Genomic DNA, 21,335 nt, shown 5'->3' on the forward strand with positions numbered 1-21,335 from the left:
GGTATAAAGGAACATGTTCTTTTAGGAAAGCATGTCCGTCTGTCTGAGTTTGCTTCTATTCATTGTGCTTGGGTGAAATTGATTTTGTTTTGTGGTCTGCAAAATGCTTTAAGAATTGTAAAAGACAATATTGTGTTCTTCTTCCCTTTTATTTCAGTTACTGGCAATGCTGTTAAAGAAGAAACGCTGTCTTTTGAATAGCCACATTCTTCATCTGACCTTTTCCTTGGTTGGGACTGTTGACAGTGGGCACGAAACATCCATTATTCCAAATTCAACCGCCTTCCAGGACCTCCTTTGTGACTTTGAGGTACATAAGGCATATCTCTAAAGCTAGTAATTATTAGGGTCATGAGCAAACCTGGGGCAACTGTACTTTCTGAAGCATGCCACTGAAAGAGATGACTGGAGAGTCTTATCCACTGTGTGCAGAGAGCCACTAATCAACCAAGCACTGTTGATTGACTGCAGTATAGCCCCTACTAAAATGTAGTGCACCTTTTGAGAGACAGTTTGGTGTAGTGGTTAAGTGTGCAGACTCTTATCTGGGAGAACTGGGCCTGAGTCCCCACTCCTCCACATGCACCTGCTGATGTGACCTTGAGTCAGTCACAAGTTCTTGTAGAGTTGTTCCTCTCAAGAGCAGTTTCTGTTAGAGCTCTCTCAGCCCCACTTACCTCACAGGGTGTCTGTTGTGGGGAGGGGAAGGAGATTGTAAGCTGCTCTGAGACGCCTTCGGGTAGTGAAGGGCAGAATAAAATCCAATCTCCTCCTCCTCTTTTTCGTGAAGGGCAGGATAAAATCCAATATCCTCCTCCTCTTTTTCGTGAAGGCAAGGTTTGTGTTAATTTTTTTAACTAAACAGGAAAAATCCGGAAGAGTGTTTGAAAGAATACAGGATCAACCTTGAGCCAGTTGTAGTATAAATATTTAATTGTTGTTAGCTGCCCTGAGCCTGCTTCGGCAGGGAGGGCGGGATATAAATGCAAAGAATAAATAAATAAATATTCTTCCTTCAGGAGACGCATTGTATTTACTAAACCAGCTTGGTGTATTGATTAGTGTCTGATTCAGATCAGGGAGACGCAGGTTCAAATCCCCACTCTCTGCCATAGAAGCTTGCTGGGTGATCTTGAACCAGATACACACTCTCAGCCTAACCTTACCTCACAGGGTGATTGTGAGGATAAAATGGAGGAGAGGAGACTGTTGTAAGCTGCTTTGGGGTGAAGGATGAGATATAATGGAAAAAAACAGAATAAATAAAACATTATCAAAATGGATAAACAAAATGAAAAATAAAGTTATTTCTACGGTGAAATGAAGAAGGTGCCAGTACAATGTAGAAAATACTGTGTTTGAAGTTAAAAATTGGCGTGGATTTTAGAGGAAAGTTCTGCTTTCCAAAAGGAAGAAGCCATCTCAATGATAGCACAGTGTTCAGGCCTTTTGATATACAGGTGGATTCCTTGAAGAAGAGTCCTCTTTTCAGCTAGAACTGGCTAGTAGGACATAAAACTGCAGTTCCTCTTGGCATCCCTTAAGTCATCATTACAAGGTTGATTGTAGTACTCTGACAACTGTCAGTCTTCACCTGCCCTAACCACCTTTCCAAGTGTATAACATAGCCACAAAGGCAGTAGGTGCCTGGTGGTTGGGAAAATGAGGGCGGAGGGGCTGGGTGTCTGCCCCACAAATACTTACTTAGTAAGGTTGGCGTGAATGAAGTGGCATGGAAGATTGTGCTTACCCACTCTTGCATTTGAATGGAAGCCCCCATGCACTTTGACGGGGGAGGGGCAGTGAAAACCAGTACAGAACTAAGGTAGTAGGCAAAAAGATTTGACTTGACAGGATTAAATGATAAGGAACAGCACAGAGGCCGATTTTGCACTCACCTTACACCGTTCTCACGTTCGTCTTCTCAGCGTGGCTTCCTTCCGATTCACACTATCTGCCCTGGGGCTGCAGCAAGCGTCAGTGTTTTCGCGCAGCAAACAGAAACTGATTTTTAGCGGTTTCTGTATGCGGCGTGAAAATGCTGATGCTTGTTGCAGCCGCGGGGCAGATACTGTGAAATCGGAAGGAGCCACGCTGAGAAGACGAATGTGAGACTGGCGTAAGGTGAGTGGGAAATCGGTCACAGTCATTAAATCCACCAAAGTCATTAGATAGGTCCACATGGAGGTCGTTTTTAAAGAGTGAAAGGGAATTTGGATCTGGAGGGCAAGGAAGGAGGTTGTGGCGTTTAGTTCGCATAGAGAAAAATATTGTCATTGAAAGTAAGAAGCAGGAGCTGAGGGGGTGTGTGGGGTGGGGAGAAGGTGTCAGCAGCAGATTACCTCAAGCAGACAAGTTGAGAAATGATTGGACAGGTGAATTGAGATGAAGTGGAGAAGGGGAGGAGGTATAAATGAGAGGAGTTTTGATTATGAGATTGATTCGCCGTAGCTTTCCCCGTCGCTGCTGAGGCTGAAAATGGTGTGCAATGCGATCATAGCAACAGAATAGAAAAAAGCTATTATTTTGGCAGTGGAGGGCTGACAGGAGAAGAGCTGCAAAGAGGAGGTTGCAGTAATTGAGATGAGAAATGGCTGGGCCATGCACAAGGGCTTCCTCTGTAACAGTAGTAGAAAACAAAGGTCCCCAGAGAGCAGAGAGCTTGTTCCTGTGAACATTTTCCTGTTACTATCTATCTACTATCTGTTTCTTCGACAACTAAGATTGGTTTTTTTTAACCATTATTGTCTCTTCCTCAGTCATAGTATAACATTTTTCTCATTCAGTAACATTCCAGTAGTACAAATGCAATTCATATAGGATGGATAGGGAGTCAAGGGCGGTGTTTTAAACACTACAGTATTGCTGAATGGATACATTACCCACTGTTTAGTCTTCATATGGTGTTTCCCCCCGCCCCAATTACGTTAACACACTGATCCCTTACATAAATGGAAAATGAAAAGCATAATCCTTATTTCCATTTAACTCCTGTTCAGGATTGCTTTAGATGTTCTTTGACATTAAACGCTGGAGCTTTCATTATCTAGTAATCTGCCAATTTTTGTGCTCTCCTGTAAGAAGCGAAGAAAGAGTGTTTAAAAAGTTATGATGACACCATTCATGCTCCACTTCCTTTTTACAATGAAAGAATTTTCAGTGTTTCTTTAAGAAGAAGAAGACTGCAGATTCATACCCCACCCTTCTCTCTGAATCAGAGACTCAGAGCTGCTTACAATCTCCTATATCTTCTCCCCCCACAACAGACACCCTGTGAGGTGGATGGGGCTGAGAGGGCTCTCACAGCAGCTGCCCTTTCAAGGACCCAAAGCCATTCCAGCAGGTGCAAGTGGAGGAGGGGGGAATCAAGCCCGGTTCCCCCAGATGAGAGTCCACACACTTCACCACTACACCAAACTGGCTCTCTTAAGATATTTATATTCCGCCTTAGATATTTATATTCCACCTTATATCCTTGGACTCAAGGTGACTAACAAAGCAACAAGTTGAAAGCATGTAAAAATAGCACAACAGTTAATCAGCAAGGTTAGTTGGCCCCAGTACTAAAGCAGTAACTGGCAGTGATAAACTACGGGTAGAATAACTGCGATAAATGAACTTTCTACTCTGTATTTCAGGTTTGGCTGCATGCACCTTATGAACTTCACCTTTCATTATTTGAACATTTCATTGAACTTCTGACTGAATCCAGGTAATAGCTGACGCGTGTTGTATGAACTATGCTAATGTTTTATAATGCAAGCTTTGTCTTCTTGTAAATAGCCTTAGAAAATGAATATTCGATTGCTTAAGCTTAGTCCTGTTGCACAATTTAATTTTTCATGTTTGTGGTGATGGAGGAGCTCCAGTAAGATGGAAAAAATAGGTTATCTGCAAACTGTAATTCAAGGGAACTGTTCAGAATAGGAAATCTCAGTCCATCTCCCTTGGAAGGCTCTTTCTGATCATTTTTAGCTATGAAGTGTTCAGCACAAGCTGCAAATATATTGTAGGGTCAATATGTGCTGACAACTCATCCTTTAGAGAAACTTGGGTTTCTAAAAGTTCCTTCCACCAAATATGATTCCACATTAGTGGTTATATTCCCATTACATCATATGATCACAGTCGTGTGGATTCCTAGCTCCTCCTAGATGTAGCAATAGGCTTCTCCAGAAGAGAACCATAGCAGCTGTTGACAAACACTGTATTAAAAAGAGGCTACTCAGGTGAGTGAAAGGTTCTTAAATTGTCCGTTTGTCTTTCAGCGAAGCAGCAAAGAATGCTAAACTGATGAGGGAGTTCCAGCTGATCCCCAAACTGTTACTGACTCTTCGAGATATGTCTTTGTCACAGCCAACTATTGCTGCCATGAGCAATGTGCTGAGCTATTTGCTTCAGGGTTTCCCAAGCAGCAACGACCTACTCAGGTAACCATCGAATTTCACTGAGCTCCTTTAAAAAAAAAAAGGTGTACATATGTTTCTCTGGGCAAATACATTTTCGTTCCTATGAGTCCTTATTTCCCTTCCAGAAAATTCCTAGTTGTTTGGTGTAGTGGTTAAGTGTGAGGACTCTTATCTGGGAGAGCCGGGTTTGATTCTCCACTCCTCCACTTGCAGCTGCTGGGATGGCTTTAGGTCAGCCATAGCTATCGCAGGAGTTGTCCTTGAAAGGGCAGCAGCTATGAGAGCCCTCTCAGCCCCACCCACCTCACAGGGTGTCTGTTGTTGGGGAGGGTGATAAAGGAGATTGTGAGCTGCTCTGAGATTCGGAGTGGAGGGCGGGATATAAATCCAATATCTTCTGTCTTCTTCCAGAAAATTCCTAGTTTTATAAAAGTGGGCCAGATTTTGCCAGTCTAGAGAATATAAACATTTTCTAAAGTTCAGGTCTTTGTATATAATTTTATCTTGGGAAGTGGTACTAATCTTTCTGCACTGGCTACAACTTTTCTACCTTAAAGGATCCTTTTCAGTTCCATTTGGAGGTCTCCTTTCTCAGAAGTATTCTGTTTATAGTATCTTCATCTGTATTTGTCATCCTTGCTAACCCAGTTTCCTATTTGTTTGGCCATTGTTTTACGCATCGAAGGCTGAGGCAGCCTCAGTCAGTCTCTCTAAATGTCAGAATCTGCATTTTTTAAAATAATTGCCTCTTAGTATTACTTTTTTGCGCTGTAGCTAATGCTAATTAGTGACAAATTTAAACTCCATCTGTCACACAAGTGCGTGCCACTTTTTTCGCTTCCCTTTATCCACCAAGGTTTGGACAGTTCATCTCCTCTACTCTGCCTACATTTGCAGTCTGTGAGAAATTTGTCGTCATGGAGATGAACAGTGAAGAAAAGCTGGACACTGGTAAGTACTTCCTGAGAAATATGGGAAGAGAAGGGGCCACTTGAGACATAGTCTTTCATTACCATGGATATGGTTCACTGTGCCTGACTTGAACATAATAAGCTATTTGCTTTTAAACATTCTGCATTTACAAAGAGTACTGAGGGAACTCTCTATGAAGTCTGTCTGTCTGTCTGTCTGTCTATCGGTCGTCTGTCTGTCTATCATCTGTCTATCATCTCTCTCTATATATATATATATCTCACACAAATAGTGCTTTCTCCTCCATTTGATATTGACAAACACTGAGGGAACTATCTATGAAGTCTATCTATCTGTCTGTGTGTCTACCTACCTACTTACCTACCTACCTACCTCTCTCTCTCTCGGCTTGGCTTCGCGAACGAAGATTCAAATAGTCCTTTCTCCTTCATTTGATATTGTACACAAACACACTCCCCCCCACTCATTTTATTAAAGCGGCCTAGCTGTTGTGTCCCTCTGAAGTGAAAAGAACATTAACTGTGAACTGTTAGACATTGGAGGTGTTGTGTCTTCTGCCACAGGCATGCTGCAGAAGACGCAGCATCTTAACGCTCTTTCTTGGGGGAGAAAATCCCAATGATTCTTCCAAGCAAACATATTTAGGATTGGGGCTGCTGTTCAGTTGAAGTGGTAAAGTCCTAGAAATCCGCAGGGTGCATCAACCTAGAATTCCACAAATCGGTCGGTCCGTCATCCTGAGAGAGAAGAAGGCTTTTAGTTAGGAGGGCCCAGATTACTTTGCACACCTCTGATCAAAGCATTACAAAAAATAGTTACATTAGGAGAGACCTGGATAGCCCAGGCTAGCCCAGTCTTATCAGATCTTGGAAGTTAAGCAGGGTTGACCCTGGTCAGTATTTGGATGGGAGACCATCAAGAAAAAACAGGGTTGCTACACAGAGGCAGGCAACAGCAAACCACCTCTGAACATCTCTTGCCTTGAAAACTTCATGAGGGCTTGCCATAAGTCGGCTGTGACTTGATGGCAAAAGAGAACAGGGAAGAATAAATGCTAAACTAATTAAATAAAGTAAGAGTGAGGAAAGGGAGAAAAGTCAGACTTTTTATAGTTGATGGTATCTGGGGACAGAATAAGTCTGTTCATTTTTAGTCAAATACTAGCTCAAGAACTCATCTTAGATATTTTGAAATGAGCTGTCTGTTCTAAGGCTTCAAGACTCAACAGGTCTCTGGCCTCACATTAAAATCCTTAGAATGTGCATATCCTTCCAGTACTGTACAACAATATGCTTTGCAACCAGTATGGCTTGTATCAGGAGGCATTTCAACATGGCCCATGGATGTAAAATTGCGGGAGGGGATGAGAGCCACATTGCTTTTGAGCAGTTGTCTTTTATGGCAGCATCAAAGCAGATGAATTCATCTCAAAGATGCTACTTGCTGAATAAGACATAAGGGCAAGTCCAAGGAGGAACCCTTAAAAGTGGGCGGATCGCTTTATCACTGTTTCAGTTGAATTTTAGTGGTATGTCTTATGTTCCACTGAGTGCAGGCATGTTCTAGTTTTGGATGGAGCATCCCTAACACAGGCCTGTAAAAGAAACCGGTTTTGTGTGGTGCTGCAACCCAGTCCAGAATTTCCAGTATTTCTGGAGGTTCTGACGCCCTTCCCATGGCCTTATGGTTTGAGAGACTTTTATTTACATAAGGACTGTGAACATGTGGTGTGGGAAATCTAAAAGAAAGGAAAACATTAGATGTGGTGGGTGATCTTTGGAAGGTGCAGCTCTGTGTATTGCCATCTTTTTATCCAGGTAACCCTTGGCTGTATAAATCATACCTCCATGTAACTTGTGCCTCTTGTGCATGACACTTTGTATGTGTATGTTATGACCTGTTGGAACACAATTTATTTTAGTATATTTCTATTCCGCCCATTCCTCATAGGGCTCAGGGTGGAGTACAACATATGATAAAACAATAAAATACAATACAGACATTTTATAAACAAACAACTCAACAGCACTCAGACAATTTTCCATGTCATCACATATTGCCCAGCCTGACGGTCTCACATCATGATAAGGTGTTATCCCATAGAGAAGGCAGATGATATTCCATTTTATAGCACAGGTGACAGTGCCGGCAGGGGAGGCCAACCAGATCAAGAATAGACGCCCACAGCCTCAACTAAAAGCCTGGCAGAACAGCTCCATTTTACAGGCCCTACGGAAGGCTTATAAGCCAGGTAGAGCCCGGATCTCTGTAGGGAGCTGATTCCACCAGGTCGGAACCAGGACTGAAAAAGCCCTGGCCCTAGTTGAGGTAAGGCAGATGTGTCTTTTTCCACTTGTGGACAATTCAGTAGATAATAATATTTGTTGGCAAATAGAATCCTATTAGGTATATTAAAAGTGGTATATTAGGTATATTGAAAGTTGACTATGTTAGGTTTATTAAAAGTGGACTATGTGTGTGTTTTTATTTAGGAACAGAGGAGGACTTTGGAGGCCTTGTTAGCGCAAATCTTATTCTTCTGAGGAACAGACTGCTGGACATCCTGCTTAAGCTTATGTATACATCTAAAGAAAAAACAAGCGTCAACTTGCAGTGAGTATAAATGATCTGAAGTTTGGTGGGAAATATAACTGTGGCATAGAAATATAAGAAGGAAGATCCTTGTGTTACCCAAATAGGCGGTCTCCTAATTCGTTGGGGAAATTGACTTTAAAGGAGACAAAGTGAGAGGGGATAACTGGAATTCTTTCCAGTTTTTCTCTTAAGAGAACTCTCTAAATAAACCAGGCAGATGTTCAACCAGAAAGGGGTTTTTTTTAATTAAAAAAAGAATAAAGGATAAAACATGTATACAAACATACTGAAGCGCACATAAAAGGATAGCTAAGAGAAAATCAGGGAGGAAAAGGGAAAAAGCAATTTTGGGAAAGGCTATAATTATGAGTCTCAAAGAAAGAGGTCTGTGGAGGTAGCAGCAAAACTACCAGTGTTTTACAATGAGAAGGAGAGAAGACCCAACTGATATGGATCTGAGTGTACAAACATAGCACTGGTGGTGATGGCAAAATGCTCTCTGGGGCAAGCTGACATATTTGCCCCCCAAACAATAACTAGAGTAGATTTTAAATTCTTTACCGTTCTGTCTTACTCTCCTACGGTGTCCACTTCTAAGAAATTCAAATCTGATAAAGAAAAAAAAACCTGGAATTTTTAATTTAGTTAAGATGATCCTAGTCAGAATTTTGTCTGCCAAATCAGATGTATACAATTCTGTCCATATAATAATTTCTGAGCAGCAAGAAAATTTCCTTGGTCTTTTTGTTCATTTGTCATCAGCTGTAATTATTTCTCAAGCCCCCTCCCCAGGTGGTAGCTTTGCAAGTACTTCTGAGGGTTTGTTTCCATAACTTTGTTTCTTTCAACTCCCAGTTTTTGTTTTGCATCATTCTAACTGCCCAGACAGCTGTTCCTGTGGTCTTTTTAACACAGTGTTTCAGGTTGCCTGATGTGATCCAAAAGCGGCTGCTGTTTCAAATATTTTCTTTGTTAAAATCTCTGCTGTTTTTATATGCGAGGAGAGATATATAATTTCCCCTCACATAACAAGCCATACCAACTTCCGTAGCAGAAAACTAATTAATGTCTGCTGGGGAATGAATTAATACAATTCATCCAGAAGTTGTTTTTCCTCCATCACTATCTCATTATGTCCTTTTATTAATTGCCAGTGAATGCTTGTTAATGTTTGTGAAGAATTCCAAATTACTGTAAGGCCATTGTCTGTGTGTGTGTATATATATCATAGCATCTACAGTATGTCACAGAAGTGGGTACACCCCCTCACATTTTGTAAATATTTAAGTATACCTTTTCATGTGACAACACTGAAGAAATGACCTTGACTAGTGTAAAGTAGTGAGTCTACAGCTTGTATAACAGTGTAAATGTGCTGTCCCCTCAGAATTACGCAACACACAGCCATTACTGTCTAAACTTCTGGCAACAAAGGTGAGTACACCCCTAAGTGATAATGTCCAAATGGGGCCCAAGTAGCCGTTTTCCCTCCCTGGTGTCATGTGACTCGTTAGTGGTACAAGGTATCAGGTGTGAAGAGGGAGCAGGTTATCACTCTCACTCCCTCATACTGGTCACTGGAAGTTCCACATGGCACCTCATGGCAATGAACTCTATGAGGATCTGAAAAAACGAATTGTTGCTCTACATAAAGATGGCCTAAGCTATAAGAAGATTGCCAAGACCGTGAAACTGAGCTGCAGCACGGTGGCCAAGACCATACAGTGGTTTAACAGGACAGGTTCCACTAAGAACAGGCCTCGCCATGGTTGACCAAAAAAGTTGAGTGCCCGTGCTCAGCATCATATCCAGAGGCTGGTTTTGGGAAATAGACGTATGAGTGCTGCCAGCATTGCTACAGAGGTTGAAGGGGTGGGGGGTCAGCCTGTCTGTGCTCAGACCATATGCCACATGCTGCATCAAATTGGTCTGCAGAGCTGTCGTCCAAGAAGGAAGCCTCTTCTAAAGATGATGCACAAGAAAACCTGCAAATGGTTTGCTGCAGACAACCATGCCCTGGGGTCCGATGAGACCAAGATAAACTTATTTGGTTCAGATGGTGTCAAGCGTTTGTGGCGGCAACCAGGTGAGGAGTACAAAGACAAGTGTGTCTTGTCTACAGTCAAGCATGGTGGTGGGAATGTCATGGTCTGGGGCTGCATGAGTGCTGCTGGCACTGGGGAGCTACAGTTCATTGAGGGAACCATGAATGCCAACACGTACTGTGACATACTGAAGCACAGCATGATCCCCTCCCTTCAGAGACTGGGCCGCAGGGAAGTATTCCAACATGATAACGACCCCAAACACACCTCCAGAACGACCACTGCCTTGCTAAAGAAGCTGAGGGTAAAGGTGATGGAATGGCCAAGCATGTCTCCAGACCTAAACCCTATTGAGCATCTGTGGGGCATCCTGAAATGGAAGGTGGAGGTGTGCAAGGTCTCTAACATCCACCAGCTACGTGACGTCATCGTGGAGGAGTGGAAGAGGACTCCAGTGGCAACCTGTGAAGCTCTGATGAACTCTATGCCCAAGAGGGTTAAGGCAGTGCTGGAAAATAATGGTGGCCACACAAAATATTGACACTTTGGGCCCCATTTGGACATTATCACTTAGGAGTGTACTCACTTTTGTTGCTGGCAGTTTAGACATTAATGGCTGTGTGTTGTGTAATTTTGAGGGGACAGCACATTTACACTGCTATACAAGCTGTAGACTCACTACTTTACATTGTAGCCAAGTGTCATTTCTTCAGTGTTGTCACATGAAAAGATATACTTAAATATTTACAAAATGTGAGGGGGTGAATTCACTTCTGTGACATACTGTATATTAACAGCTACAATTGGGTCAAAAAGCATGGAGAGACCAAAAATGTGTTTATTTTTTAGTGAGAATTGGTGTGGGAGGAGGAGAAAATGTACATTAATGTCTTCCTGAGTTCAGAAATATTCAAGAATTCAACATTAGTTGTCTTAAAGCTGTTGGTAATTTTATTGATCAAATTTTTGCAAGTCTTTGTATCCTCTAAGGCTAACCTATTTTGTTTGGTTTTCGTATGCTGTCCTCTCTAAGCAATTCTGTGGCATTTTCCCTGTCTTTACTTAGGGCTTGTGAAGAGCTGATTCGGACTCTTGGATTTGACTGGGTTATGCTGTTCATGGAGGAACATCTGCATCCTACCACAGTGACTGCAGCCATGAGGATTCTGGTGGTCTTGCTGAGCAATCCAACGATTCTCATCAAGTTCAAGGAAGGTCTCAGTGGCGGAGGCTGGCTTGACCAGACGGATTCTGTCTTGACAAACAAGATTGGAACTGTGCTCGGTATGATTATTTTTTTTAAATGTTGACCAAATATGTGTCTGCTGTCTTTAATCCAAATGTTGTGTGGTTAAAACAAAGCTGACTTGAGAGATGAAACCGTCTTCTGTATAGTATTTTACTTCCTTGAGGTGGCACCAGAAGTGATTTTCTGTAGATCGATACCTTGAAGATTTAAATGGGGTGACCCAATGACACATGATCGGACCTGGCTCCTTTAGCTGAGGCTGTCGTCTCTTATAGTTATTGGCAAGCAAATGGCTTATTAATACAACAACTTTTTGGTGTCAAAGCAGGTTTCATGAATGACTCATTAAGACGCAAGCTTTTAAAAAATGTATTTATTCTATAAATTCCATTTGTATTGATAAGTCAGCTGCGTCAAGGGTCGTCCGTGGCTTTATCAAACACAAAGCACCTTGGTGAGTTTCATGGGTCTGTGGCAGTTCTGAGCCGCCAGATCATTCGTGGCTCAGAGTGTACCGCCTTGGAAGACACATGTGGAAACACTTGCTTGAGTCACTGCAGTGTAGTGGTTACGAGTGTTCGAATCCCCACTTGTGCCACGGAAGCTTGCTGGGCCTGTCATCCTCTCTCAGCCTAACCTATCTCACAGGGTTGTCATGAGGACAAAGTGCAGGAGAGGATGATGTAATTGTAAGCTGCTTTGGGTCCCCATTGGGGAGAAAGGCAGGGTATAAAATAAATAAAAGCCAGTGTACTTGAGAGCACTCCCATATTATTGTCGTAATCTCCTTGCCACAGAGCAAAGAGATGTTCAGAGATGGTTTGCCGTTGCCTTTCTCTGTCTTGCAACCTCTGTGTTCCTTGGTGGTCTCCCATCCAGCTAGTGACCATGCCTGACCTTGCTTAGCTCGCAAGCCATGATGACCTTGGGCCAAACTGTGCTATTTGGGCTGAGCCATGCAATTGCATGGTCACTTCTTGAGCACAGTGAGCAATTCGTAAAAGAAATTCTGTGCCTTAAATGTAATTACTTTGCATCACTCTGCACAGTGATAGAACACCTGAGCAGTAGGCAAATAATGAACTGTTCTGTAATTGAAGCCAAGGTTTCCTCCCCTCAAATGAATACATTTGGTGTTCTTTATGACCTGTTACTCTTTGTCCTGGCTGGTATTTTGAGCAATGTTTTCTTGTAGGATACATTAGTGAATCAGGAGAAAAGGCCATTTAAACATTCAAACAGGATAGATTAGGTTAAATGACAGACACCTGTATGGCAGCCCCATAACTCTACCCAAATGGCAGGATAAATTTTTTTCCCCAGTGATTTATCTCCCTCCTTTTTCCGTTTTCCATTTTAAAAAATCCCCTGCTTCTTTTGTAGCAACGCCACAATGTGGGAGTGCTGTTGTTATGTCTTTGCTTTTACATATATTTTTCTGTTAGTAAATTGTACATAGAGAACAAGCAATACTGTGTGGGAGGATTCTTGCCCCCCCCCGGAATATATTGAGAAAAAGAATGCTTTGAAATATTATTGTATTTATATTGTACATTAAGTGGCAGCATCAAGACTCCAAAACAAAGTCACTGGTTGCTATAGCAGAATTGTAGCTACAGGCTGTCCAATTGAGAAACTGTTTCATTTCAAAGGCTACAGTGGTGTCTCCCCCTGAAACTTAAGAAAGGTATTTTAATGGTGTATTCAACGATCATTCAGTAATTGGGACAAGACCTTTATGTATTGGTCTTAATCTGAAAAGTTGACGAGGAAGCGTTTATCCCATGGAGTGGTGACCTTATAAACAGGGCTTAACCTAGCATCTTTTTATGGCTCTTTTGTGTTTCCCTTCTCTCCCTCAGGCTTTAACGTTGGCAGAAGCGCAGGCGGCCGATCGACTGTCAGGGAAATTAATCGGGACGCCTGTCATTTCCCGGGCTTTCCGGTTCTTCAGTCCTTTCTTCCTAAGCACACAAATGTCCCTGCGCTCTATTTTCTTCTCATGGCACTTTTCCTGCAGCAGCCAGTCACTGAGCTGCCCGAAAACCCGCAGGTCAGTGCACCTGTCATCACCAGCCGATGTAATCAGGGTTGCCAGGTAGGGATTATTTAGTAAGATACTGACTATGTTAAGCGTAATACCATGCTGAGAAAAAAAAGTGATGGTTCAAAAATAAACTTTGCAATGAAAATATTTCTGCTCTGTGTTGATGGGTACAAGGGGTGATCGGAGTTTCCCCCATCTTGGGGGAACTTGAGCTAACGGCTGCTTTCTATTCCAAAACGGATCCTTGTATTTTTCTGAAATATAATGCTTTTGAGAGTATGGTGTATTAAAGTGGTGGTATCAGCTTGCTGGGGGGAAAGTGTAGATGACTGGGGAAGGCAATGGCAAACTACCCCATAAAAAGTCTGCCGTGAAAGTGTTGTGAAAGCAACGTCACCCCAGAGGCGAAAATGACTGGTGCTCGCACCTTTATCTTTTTTAAATCTTTTCCTCTCCATCAAAACTGCAAGTGAGCAAGTTGGAGTTCTGCAAGGAATTGTTGGGGAGGGTGGAGAGAAGGAAGGAAGGAAGGAATGAACATTTGGGAAATATACCTTTCCTCCCCCCCACTCCCTCCCCAAACATCACAAAGTTTGAGTCCAGTGGCACCTTTAAGATCAACAAAGTTTAATTTGGGTATGAGCAAAAGCTTACACCAACAAAGTGTAATGCTTATACCCAGAATTAAACTTTGTTGGTCTTAAAGGTGCCACTGGACTCAAACTTTTTTCTGTTGCTTCAGCCCAACGTGGCTACCCACCTGAACCTTGTTCCAAAGTGCTGACTTGCTGTGGTTTGGGACTAGGTAGACATGTCCTAGTCTCCCCTTCAAAGGATACTATGCCCTGACCTGATAGTCCAGGCTAGCCCAATCTCGTCAGATCTTGGAAGCTAAGCAGCTTTGGCCCTGGCTGCTCTTTGGATAGGTGACCTCCAAGAAATACCAGGGGCACGACACAGAGGCAGGGCAATGGCAAACCACCTCTGAAACTTCTGTTGCCTTAAAAACAAGTCTACCCCACCACTTAGTGGTGCATGACACTAAAGAAGAAGACGACATTGGATTTATATTCTGCCCTCTACTCAAGAGTCTCAGAGCAGCTCACAATCTCCTTTATCTCCCTCCCCCACAACAGACACCCTGTGAGGTGGGTGGGGCTGAGAGGACTCTCACAGCAGCTGCCCTTTCAAGGACAACCTCTGCCAGAGCTATGGCTGACCCAAGGCCATGCCAGCAGGTGCAAGTGGAGGAGTGGGGAATCAAACCTGGTTCTCCCAGATAAGAGTCCGCACACTTAACCACTACACCAAACTGGCTCTCAAGGAGCTAGAAATTCTGGCTGCCAGACAATCTTGGGATAGGATAATCTTGCCATAGGATAATAATTATTATTACTGCGATACTATATTAGGGGCTTTATCTTTTCTAAAATTTAAGATCCACATATCTTTGTATACCCAAGAAGCCCCCTACCTTCTGCAGGACTTTGTTTTTGTTGCCCTGTCTCCTGTTGAGGCCAATAGACTCCTGTGCCTTTTTAGAATTCCATTGAACTTGATGGAGATCTCCATAGTTACTGTACACAGTTGTCACTGCAAGAAGTTGGGGGTTTTCCCCTTAGAATGGTTTTGTTTTTTATAAATGGAAAATGAATGCCTTACTTGGTGCAATATGCTACTTGGAAAGAATGGAATGAGTTTTAGCCAAGATACTATACTACTTTTTAAGAATGTGGGGTAGCCCCTTTAGAATGTGGGGTAGCCCATCTAGAAGTTCCTTAAAGTTTTTTTTTTTTTAAATTTGTAGCACCGTTTTGATTTTCAGTAAGGCTGAATTCTAAAAGAATCGAATTCAGCAAAATGTGGTTGAACTCTGTATATTGCTGGAAAGGAGAGAGGAGATCAGTAGATTCTTTTAGTACTTTCCTTCTGTGTACATATAGATCCCATCTCATGTAGGGTTTTTCTTAAGGTGTGCCTGGAGGCCTTGAGGCTCTGGTGCAGGCCACTGACATTGCCAGTTCACTAAGACAGGACTACTGCAGCATTCAGAGTACAAATGATGCACTTGGTAGGCCCCCTAATTCCACGGAATAATTCACTCTCAGAATCCAGTGGGCCACATACTTCATCAGAATCCTGTTTGATGTACTGATTCACGTCAAGTGTTCAGCACTCCAAAGTCTTTACTCACAGAACTTGAATGTTAATAGATGATTCCAGGGCTTTTTTTTAGCAGGAACACCTTTGCATATTAGGCCACACACCCCTGATACAGCCAGTTCTCCCAAGAGCTTACAGTAGGCTCTGTACTAAGAACCCTGTAAGCTCTTGGAGGACTGGCTACATTGGGTGTGTGGCCAAATATGCAAAGGAGTTCCTGATACAAAAAAAAGCCCTGGGTGATTCTGTACAATGTTACTTTTGAGACTTGAGGCAGTGTTGCACGTTTGAGAAACAGTGGTTGTGTATATAAGAAGTGCCATCAAGTTGCAGCCAACTTGTGGCAGCCTCTTAGAGTTTTCAAGGCAAGAGACATATAGAGAAGGTTTGTTATTGTCTGCCTCTATGTAGCAACCCCGGAGTTCCTTGGTCATTTCCCATCCCAGTACTAACCAGGGCTGACCCCACTCAACTTCTGAGATTGGACTAGCCTCAGCTACCCAGGTCAGGGCCAAACGATGATTACTAATCATTAAACGCTTTCAGGCCATTATCAGTGGCTATTAGCCAAGCTAGTTGTGATTCCTACATTATTTCTCTTATTCATTCTGCCGTCTGCACAGAAACTTTGCATGCTTCTGGGTAGGTGATTGAGCATTAAATGGGAAATTAATTTAACTGAGGCCACCATTCCAAAACAAAGCACGGTGTAGAACTTTGCCAGGCTGGCAAATAGGCATGAAAAACCTCAGCTTGAGACCCTGGAGAGCCACTGCCAGTCTGAGTAGACAATACTGACTTTGATGGACCCATGGTCTGATTCAGTAGAGGGCAGCTTCATATGTTCATATAGTAATGCTCTTTTTTTGTTTGGTCTCAGATCGATCTAGGTCAAATACATGATGACACAATAGCGTCTTGACCAGTCACCTAAAAAAAGAGCTTTAACAGGCTCACAGTTATATAAATCCAAGTTGGAGGATTTTCATGTTGTTATAATTCCTACATCTTTGGGACACACATGGGAGATTTCTTAGCTAATGGTCCACTTGAATAGGGGAGGGACGGTGAGTCAGTGGTAGAGCATCTGCTTGGGAAGCAGAAGGTCCCAGGTTCAATCCCTGGCATCTCCAAAAAAGGGTCCAGGCAAATAGGTGTGAAAAACCTCAGCTTGAGACCCTGGAGAGCCGCTGCCAGTCTGAGAAGACAATACTGACTTTGATGGACCCATGGTCTGATTCAGTATAAGGCAGCTACATATGTTCAATAGGGATCTTATTATATATTCAGTAATAAATAGAAGCCGATCTTCAGGCTTGCAGAGAAGTGATGGCATGAATGAACATATCCTGCCCCACCAACACCATCAGATAGATCTGTACAAATGCATCATGAAATTAAAATATCAAGCACTTGCATGATATGCTTTGCAGTTTAGTTACATGTGAAATGCCTGTAAACGAACAAATTGCAAAGTGACATGAGAAAGTAGATCCTGTGTTGACTTTTGGTTTTTCCTCTCCCTTTTCTTCTGTTTCTCTCCATTCAATAGTTTGACTTGGATTCAATTTGGACGTTTATCTTCGGTGTTCCTGCTTCGAGTGGGACTGTGGTCTCTTCAATTCACAACGTTTGCACAGAAGCTGCCTTCTTATTACTGGGAATGCTCAGGAGTATGTTGAATTCAGTAAGTAGGGAAGTGCTTTGGATAGTTCATTCTCGATTTGACTCGATTGATTCATAGGATGCCTTTCTCATGGGGACTGAAGACGGATTGCACACAGTGAGTCAGTTCAGTGGACAAAATGGGACATTCAAGCAACCAGTGATTTAGGATTCTAGAAGTCTGGAACCACCAGAAAGAACTGGTGGTTCTTTCACATGATGCATTAAGCAGTACAGAAATTATACAAATAGGATAGTACTTACAGTAAGCTACACGTGGTAGTATTGGCCACAGTCCCTAACAGAAGCAACAGCAGAGATTGGATTTATACCCCGCCCTTCACTACCTGAAGGAGTCTCAGAGTGGCTTATAATCTCCTTTCCCTCCCCACAACAGACTCCCTGTGGGGTAGGTGGAGCTGAGAAAGCTCGGACAGAAACTGCTCTTGAAAGGAACAGCTCTGCAAGAACTTGTGACTGACTCAAGGTGACATCAGCAGGTGCATGTGGAGGAATGGGGAATCAAACCCAGTTCTTCCAGATAAGAGTCCGAGCACTTAACCACTACATCAAACTGGCTCTTGGACAGTTTATCCAAGCAAGTTTGTAAAACCATTTTGTACAGTGCAACTCTTATTACTGGCACAGAAAAGCCATAAGAACATAAGAGAAGCCATGTTGGATCAGGCCAATGGCCCATCCAGTCCAAGACTCTGTGTCACACAGTGGCCAAAAAACCCCAGATGCCATCAGGAGGTCCATTGGTAGGGCCATTCAAGACCTCTTGAACAGTTCTACATAGTATGAAGAAAGCCAGGAGAGCAGGAGTTTTCCTGCCCTCCTTAGGCAACCCGTCCCACAAGGCAGAAGCCACAATGGAGAAAATATATTTGCAGGTGGTTGTTGGTTTTGCCCCTTTGCAGGTTGGCAGCTGCAGAAGCTCCAGCTGACTTGAGCAGAGTTGTCGTGGGGGAACATAGGGAGATGACAGTCCTGCAAATGAGGAGCCAAGACCATGAATGGCTTTATCTGTGATATCCAGTGCCTTAAACTGAGATTGGCAAAATATTACATTGTTTTGTTGACTTTTTGCAGTGGAAAACTCAAAAGTGAAGGTCCACAAAGAGTTTCCCCCACCAAACATGAGTGAGACGTATGTCTGTGTTGCTTTAGTTATGTAACAGCAACAGCATCATATCAGCAGAAATATCAGATACTCGCCCTGAGAAACGTTGGACCATTCGTCTAAAAAAGAAAGCAGAATGTTTTAAGCATATGGCATAATAGCTGCATTCAGACATCACAGAACGACATATAATTCGTGTCTGGCAAGATTGATACTGAAATTCCTTCGTCCTCGCCTGCCAATGTACTACACAAAAATAGAGGAATTTGTGGTTTTGGAAGTCTTTAGCATAACTTGAACTGAATCTGGGGTCTTCAAGACATCTGGGCTAAAACTGTGGTTTGTAGCAAGAAACTAAATGAAGTTTCTTGGAGAGTTCCATTTTGGCATTGCAGCAAATTGCAAGTTTCCTAAAGCAGGAAAACCCGCAGTCTTAGCATAGTGCATAAAAGGGAGAGAACCCCAGGATTTTAGTTTTTTTCTTATCGCAAGCAAACTATGGTCTGTTCGTGGAACCTCCACTCAGTCATGATCTTTCCTCTGTCCATGTTGCGTTCTTTCATTGGGTGAATACATCATTACTAATTTATTCATCTTTTATATGGTGGTTTTCTCAGTATCCTGTAAGCATATTATCCCACAGTGTATTCCTCCAACTGAATTACTGCAATGATGGAGCCAATATTAATAAATGCTTTGTGAGGCATTATAGACCTGCAATCTCCTTTTGAATAACCCTGGAATATGCTTTGCACTAAGTGAATATTAACATTAAGCCAGAAAATTACAATTCTTTGTTCATTGCATGTAGTTGATAGAGAACTGAAGTTTGGAGGTGGAAAAAGCCTGGTCACTTACGCAGTTCGTCAGGTGGCCTTGAGCAAATCACTATCATTCCACTTAACCTTGAAATAGGTTAAGCGAAATGATAGTGATTTGCTCAAGGAGTTGCTAAAACCAATGAGATCAAGCTTTAAAGCACTTTACCAAAAGTACTATTAAAAAGTAATAGGTAGATGGCTATCATAATGCCTTTTGAGAGAGATGCATCTTGCTTACTTTTTTAAGGGCGATGTTAAGTTAAAGTAGTCATCAACCAATTTTTTTTTTTCTTTCATTGCAGCCTTGGCAGTCGGAAGAAGAGGGTTCTTGGCTTCGTGAATACCCAGTCACTTTGATGCAGTTCTTCCGCTACTTATATCACAATGTTCCTGACCTGGCTTCGATGTGGATGAGCCCAGAGTTCCTTTGTGCATTGGCAGCCACTGTGTTCCCTTTCAATATCCGACCATACTCAGAAATGGTAGGTGGCAGGGTTAAAAATGGTAGTTAGCTTGCCTTTTCAGCTCTCTCTTATATATGGCATCTTGAATTGAAATTATATGAAAATTCTGACACCTGTCTGTGTTAGTTAAGTAAAGCAGAATAATACAGTATTTTCCCTTTTCTTGGAGGAAAACTGATATGAGCACAGTTGTGCACACCATTGTTATCTCTAGATTGGTGTCCTGTGAAATGCTGTACGTGAGACTGTATTTAAAAAGCATTTTGAAACTTCAGCGGGCATGGAATGCAGCAGCTATAATAGAGGCCTGTTTGTTGGTTCATGGAACTCAAATATTGTACCCTCTCCACTCAGCCTATTTCTGTATTCAGTGTTAGTTTTGGCCTTTGTAAAGTACTAAATTATTTGGGACTAGTTTCTCTAAAGGATCACCTGTATTCCCTGTGAGCCTACTCAGATCCTTAGATATTAGGTCTTGTTCTTTGTTCCACCTCCCATAAGTGACATGTTGGTGGCGGCGTTGGCCATACTGTGGAATTCTCTGCATCCAGGGGTCTATTGTTACTGATTGTTAGCCGCCCTGAGTCCGCTTGCGGAGAGGGTGGGATAAAAATTTAAAGTAATAAATAAATAACAAATATTGGGTTGCTTCTCTGCTCTTTTTCAGATGACTGGTCAAGACACTATTGTGTCATCATTAATTTGGTCTGGATACTTTTAAAACCTGAGATGTGATTTTGAGTATTTCTGCAGATATGCCGCTACTTATTTTAATTGTGTGTTTTACTTGTTGTTTTCCTGTTTTTAAACACCTTGGGCATCTCCCCCCCCAACCCCCGTTGGTGTTAGGATTATTTGAAGGTGGGTGGAGGAAAGGGATTGAAAGTATTTTAATTAAATAAATATATACAGCCAAGTACAGAACGAGGCAGTTTATTTCAATTCTTTCTTCATAACAAAGCTCTTACATTTTCACCAGCTGAATTATATTGCAAGAGCAAGATGGCTAATTTTGAAATTATTGTTTTCTTGTAAATTGCTTTCAAGATAACAGCTGGGGTTTCGTATCTGTCATAAAAAAAAAGTCATCTGCCTCTGAAACTTGAGAACGAATACAGAAAAGGCACATTAAGCAAAGCCAGGATAAGCGTTGCTGAAAGATGTCAAGAATGCAGGTCACGGGCAGTGGTATTGACAGCACTCCCTTTGTTACTTCTCTTTGTTATTTACTTTCTAAGGGAAAAAAGAGTCAGCAAAAAGACTGGATGTTTCAGGTTTTAGCCAAAATCTTATCTCAAATGAAAGGAAAAGTTAAACATTATCTAGGCCAAATACATGATGTCACAATTGTGTCTTGACCAGTCATCTAAAAAAAGAGCCTTAGCAGGCTCACAATTAAATGTCTGCTTGTTAAATAAATCCAAGAAGGAGGATTTTTATTTTAAGCTCCAACCGTATGGTTGTTGGTTTTTTGTCTGTGCGATACGATTTTAGAGGCAGGGCTGATTGTGAAACTTCCTAATTGTACCATAAAACTTGCTAGTCTTGGCTGCAATCCCTATTGTAAGTGTCCTGCTAAAGTTAGTGCTTACTTAATAGTTCTAGATGGGCTTACTTAATAGTTCTGGATGGGCTTGCTTCCATAAGAGGATAAGAATAGATCTGAAGAGAATCTGACTGTATAGAGCTGCCTTCTGCAGTCAAAACCACTATTGAATACTCTGGCTGGCAAAGACTGAAGGATCTCAGGCTGTGGTCTTTCCCAGTCTTGCTAAGAAATATGCTTTCTAAACTGGAGATCTCAGGGACTGAACTTGA

General features: G+C 42.2%; 1 protein-coding gene across 4 annotated transcripts in view; it reads left to right on the top strand.

The window, feature by feature from the left end:
* The window catches only part of WDFY3 (WD repeat and FYVE domain containing 3), a 212,536-nt gene that overhangs the window by 121,625 nt on the left and 69,576 nt on the right, over positions 1-21,335 (top strand). For 3 of the 4 annotated variants that reach the window (XM_060247100.1, XM_060247102.1, XM_060247103.1), the window contains 9 exons: positions 158-310; positions 3,639-3,712; positions 4,269-4,430; positions 5,266-5,360; positions 7,835-7,955; positions 11,049-11,266; positions 13,094-13,329; positions 16,994-17,128; positions 19,356-19,535. In XM_060247100.1, the coding sequence (XP_060103083.1) occupies positions 158-310; positions 3,639-3,712; positions 4,269-4,430; positions 5,266-5,360; positions 7,835-7,955; positions 11,049-11,266; positions 13,094-13,329; positions 16,994-17,128; positions 19,356-19,535 (1,374 nt within the window). The remainder of the gene's footprint in view (positions 1-157; positions 311-3,638; positions 3,713-4,268; positions 4,431-5,265; positions 5,361-7,834; positions 7,956-11,048; positions 11,267-13,093; positions 13,330-16,993; positions 17,129-19,355; positions 19,536-21,335) is intronic. The other variant, XM_060247101.1, reaches the window with a different exon arrangement.

Source organism: Heteronotia binoei, chromosome 9 (assembly GCF_032191835.1).
Source record: "Heteronotia binoei isolate CCM8104 ecotype False Entrance Well chromosome 9, APGP_CSIRO_Hbin_v1, whole genome shotgun sequence".
Lineage (NCBI taxonomy): Eukaryota > Metazoa > Chordata > Lepidosauria > Squamata > Gekkonidae > Heteronotia > Heteronotia binoei.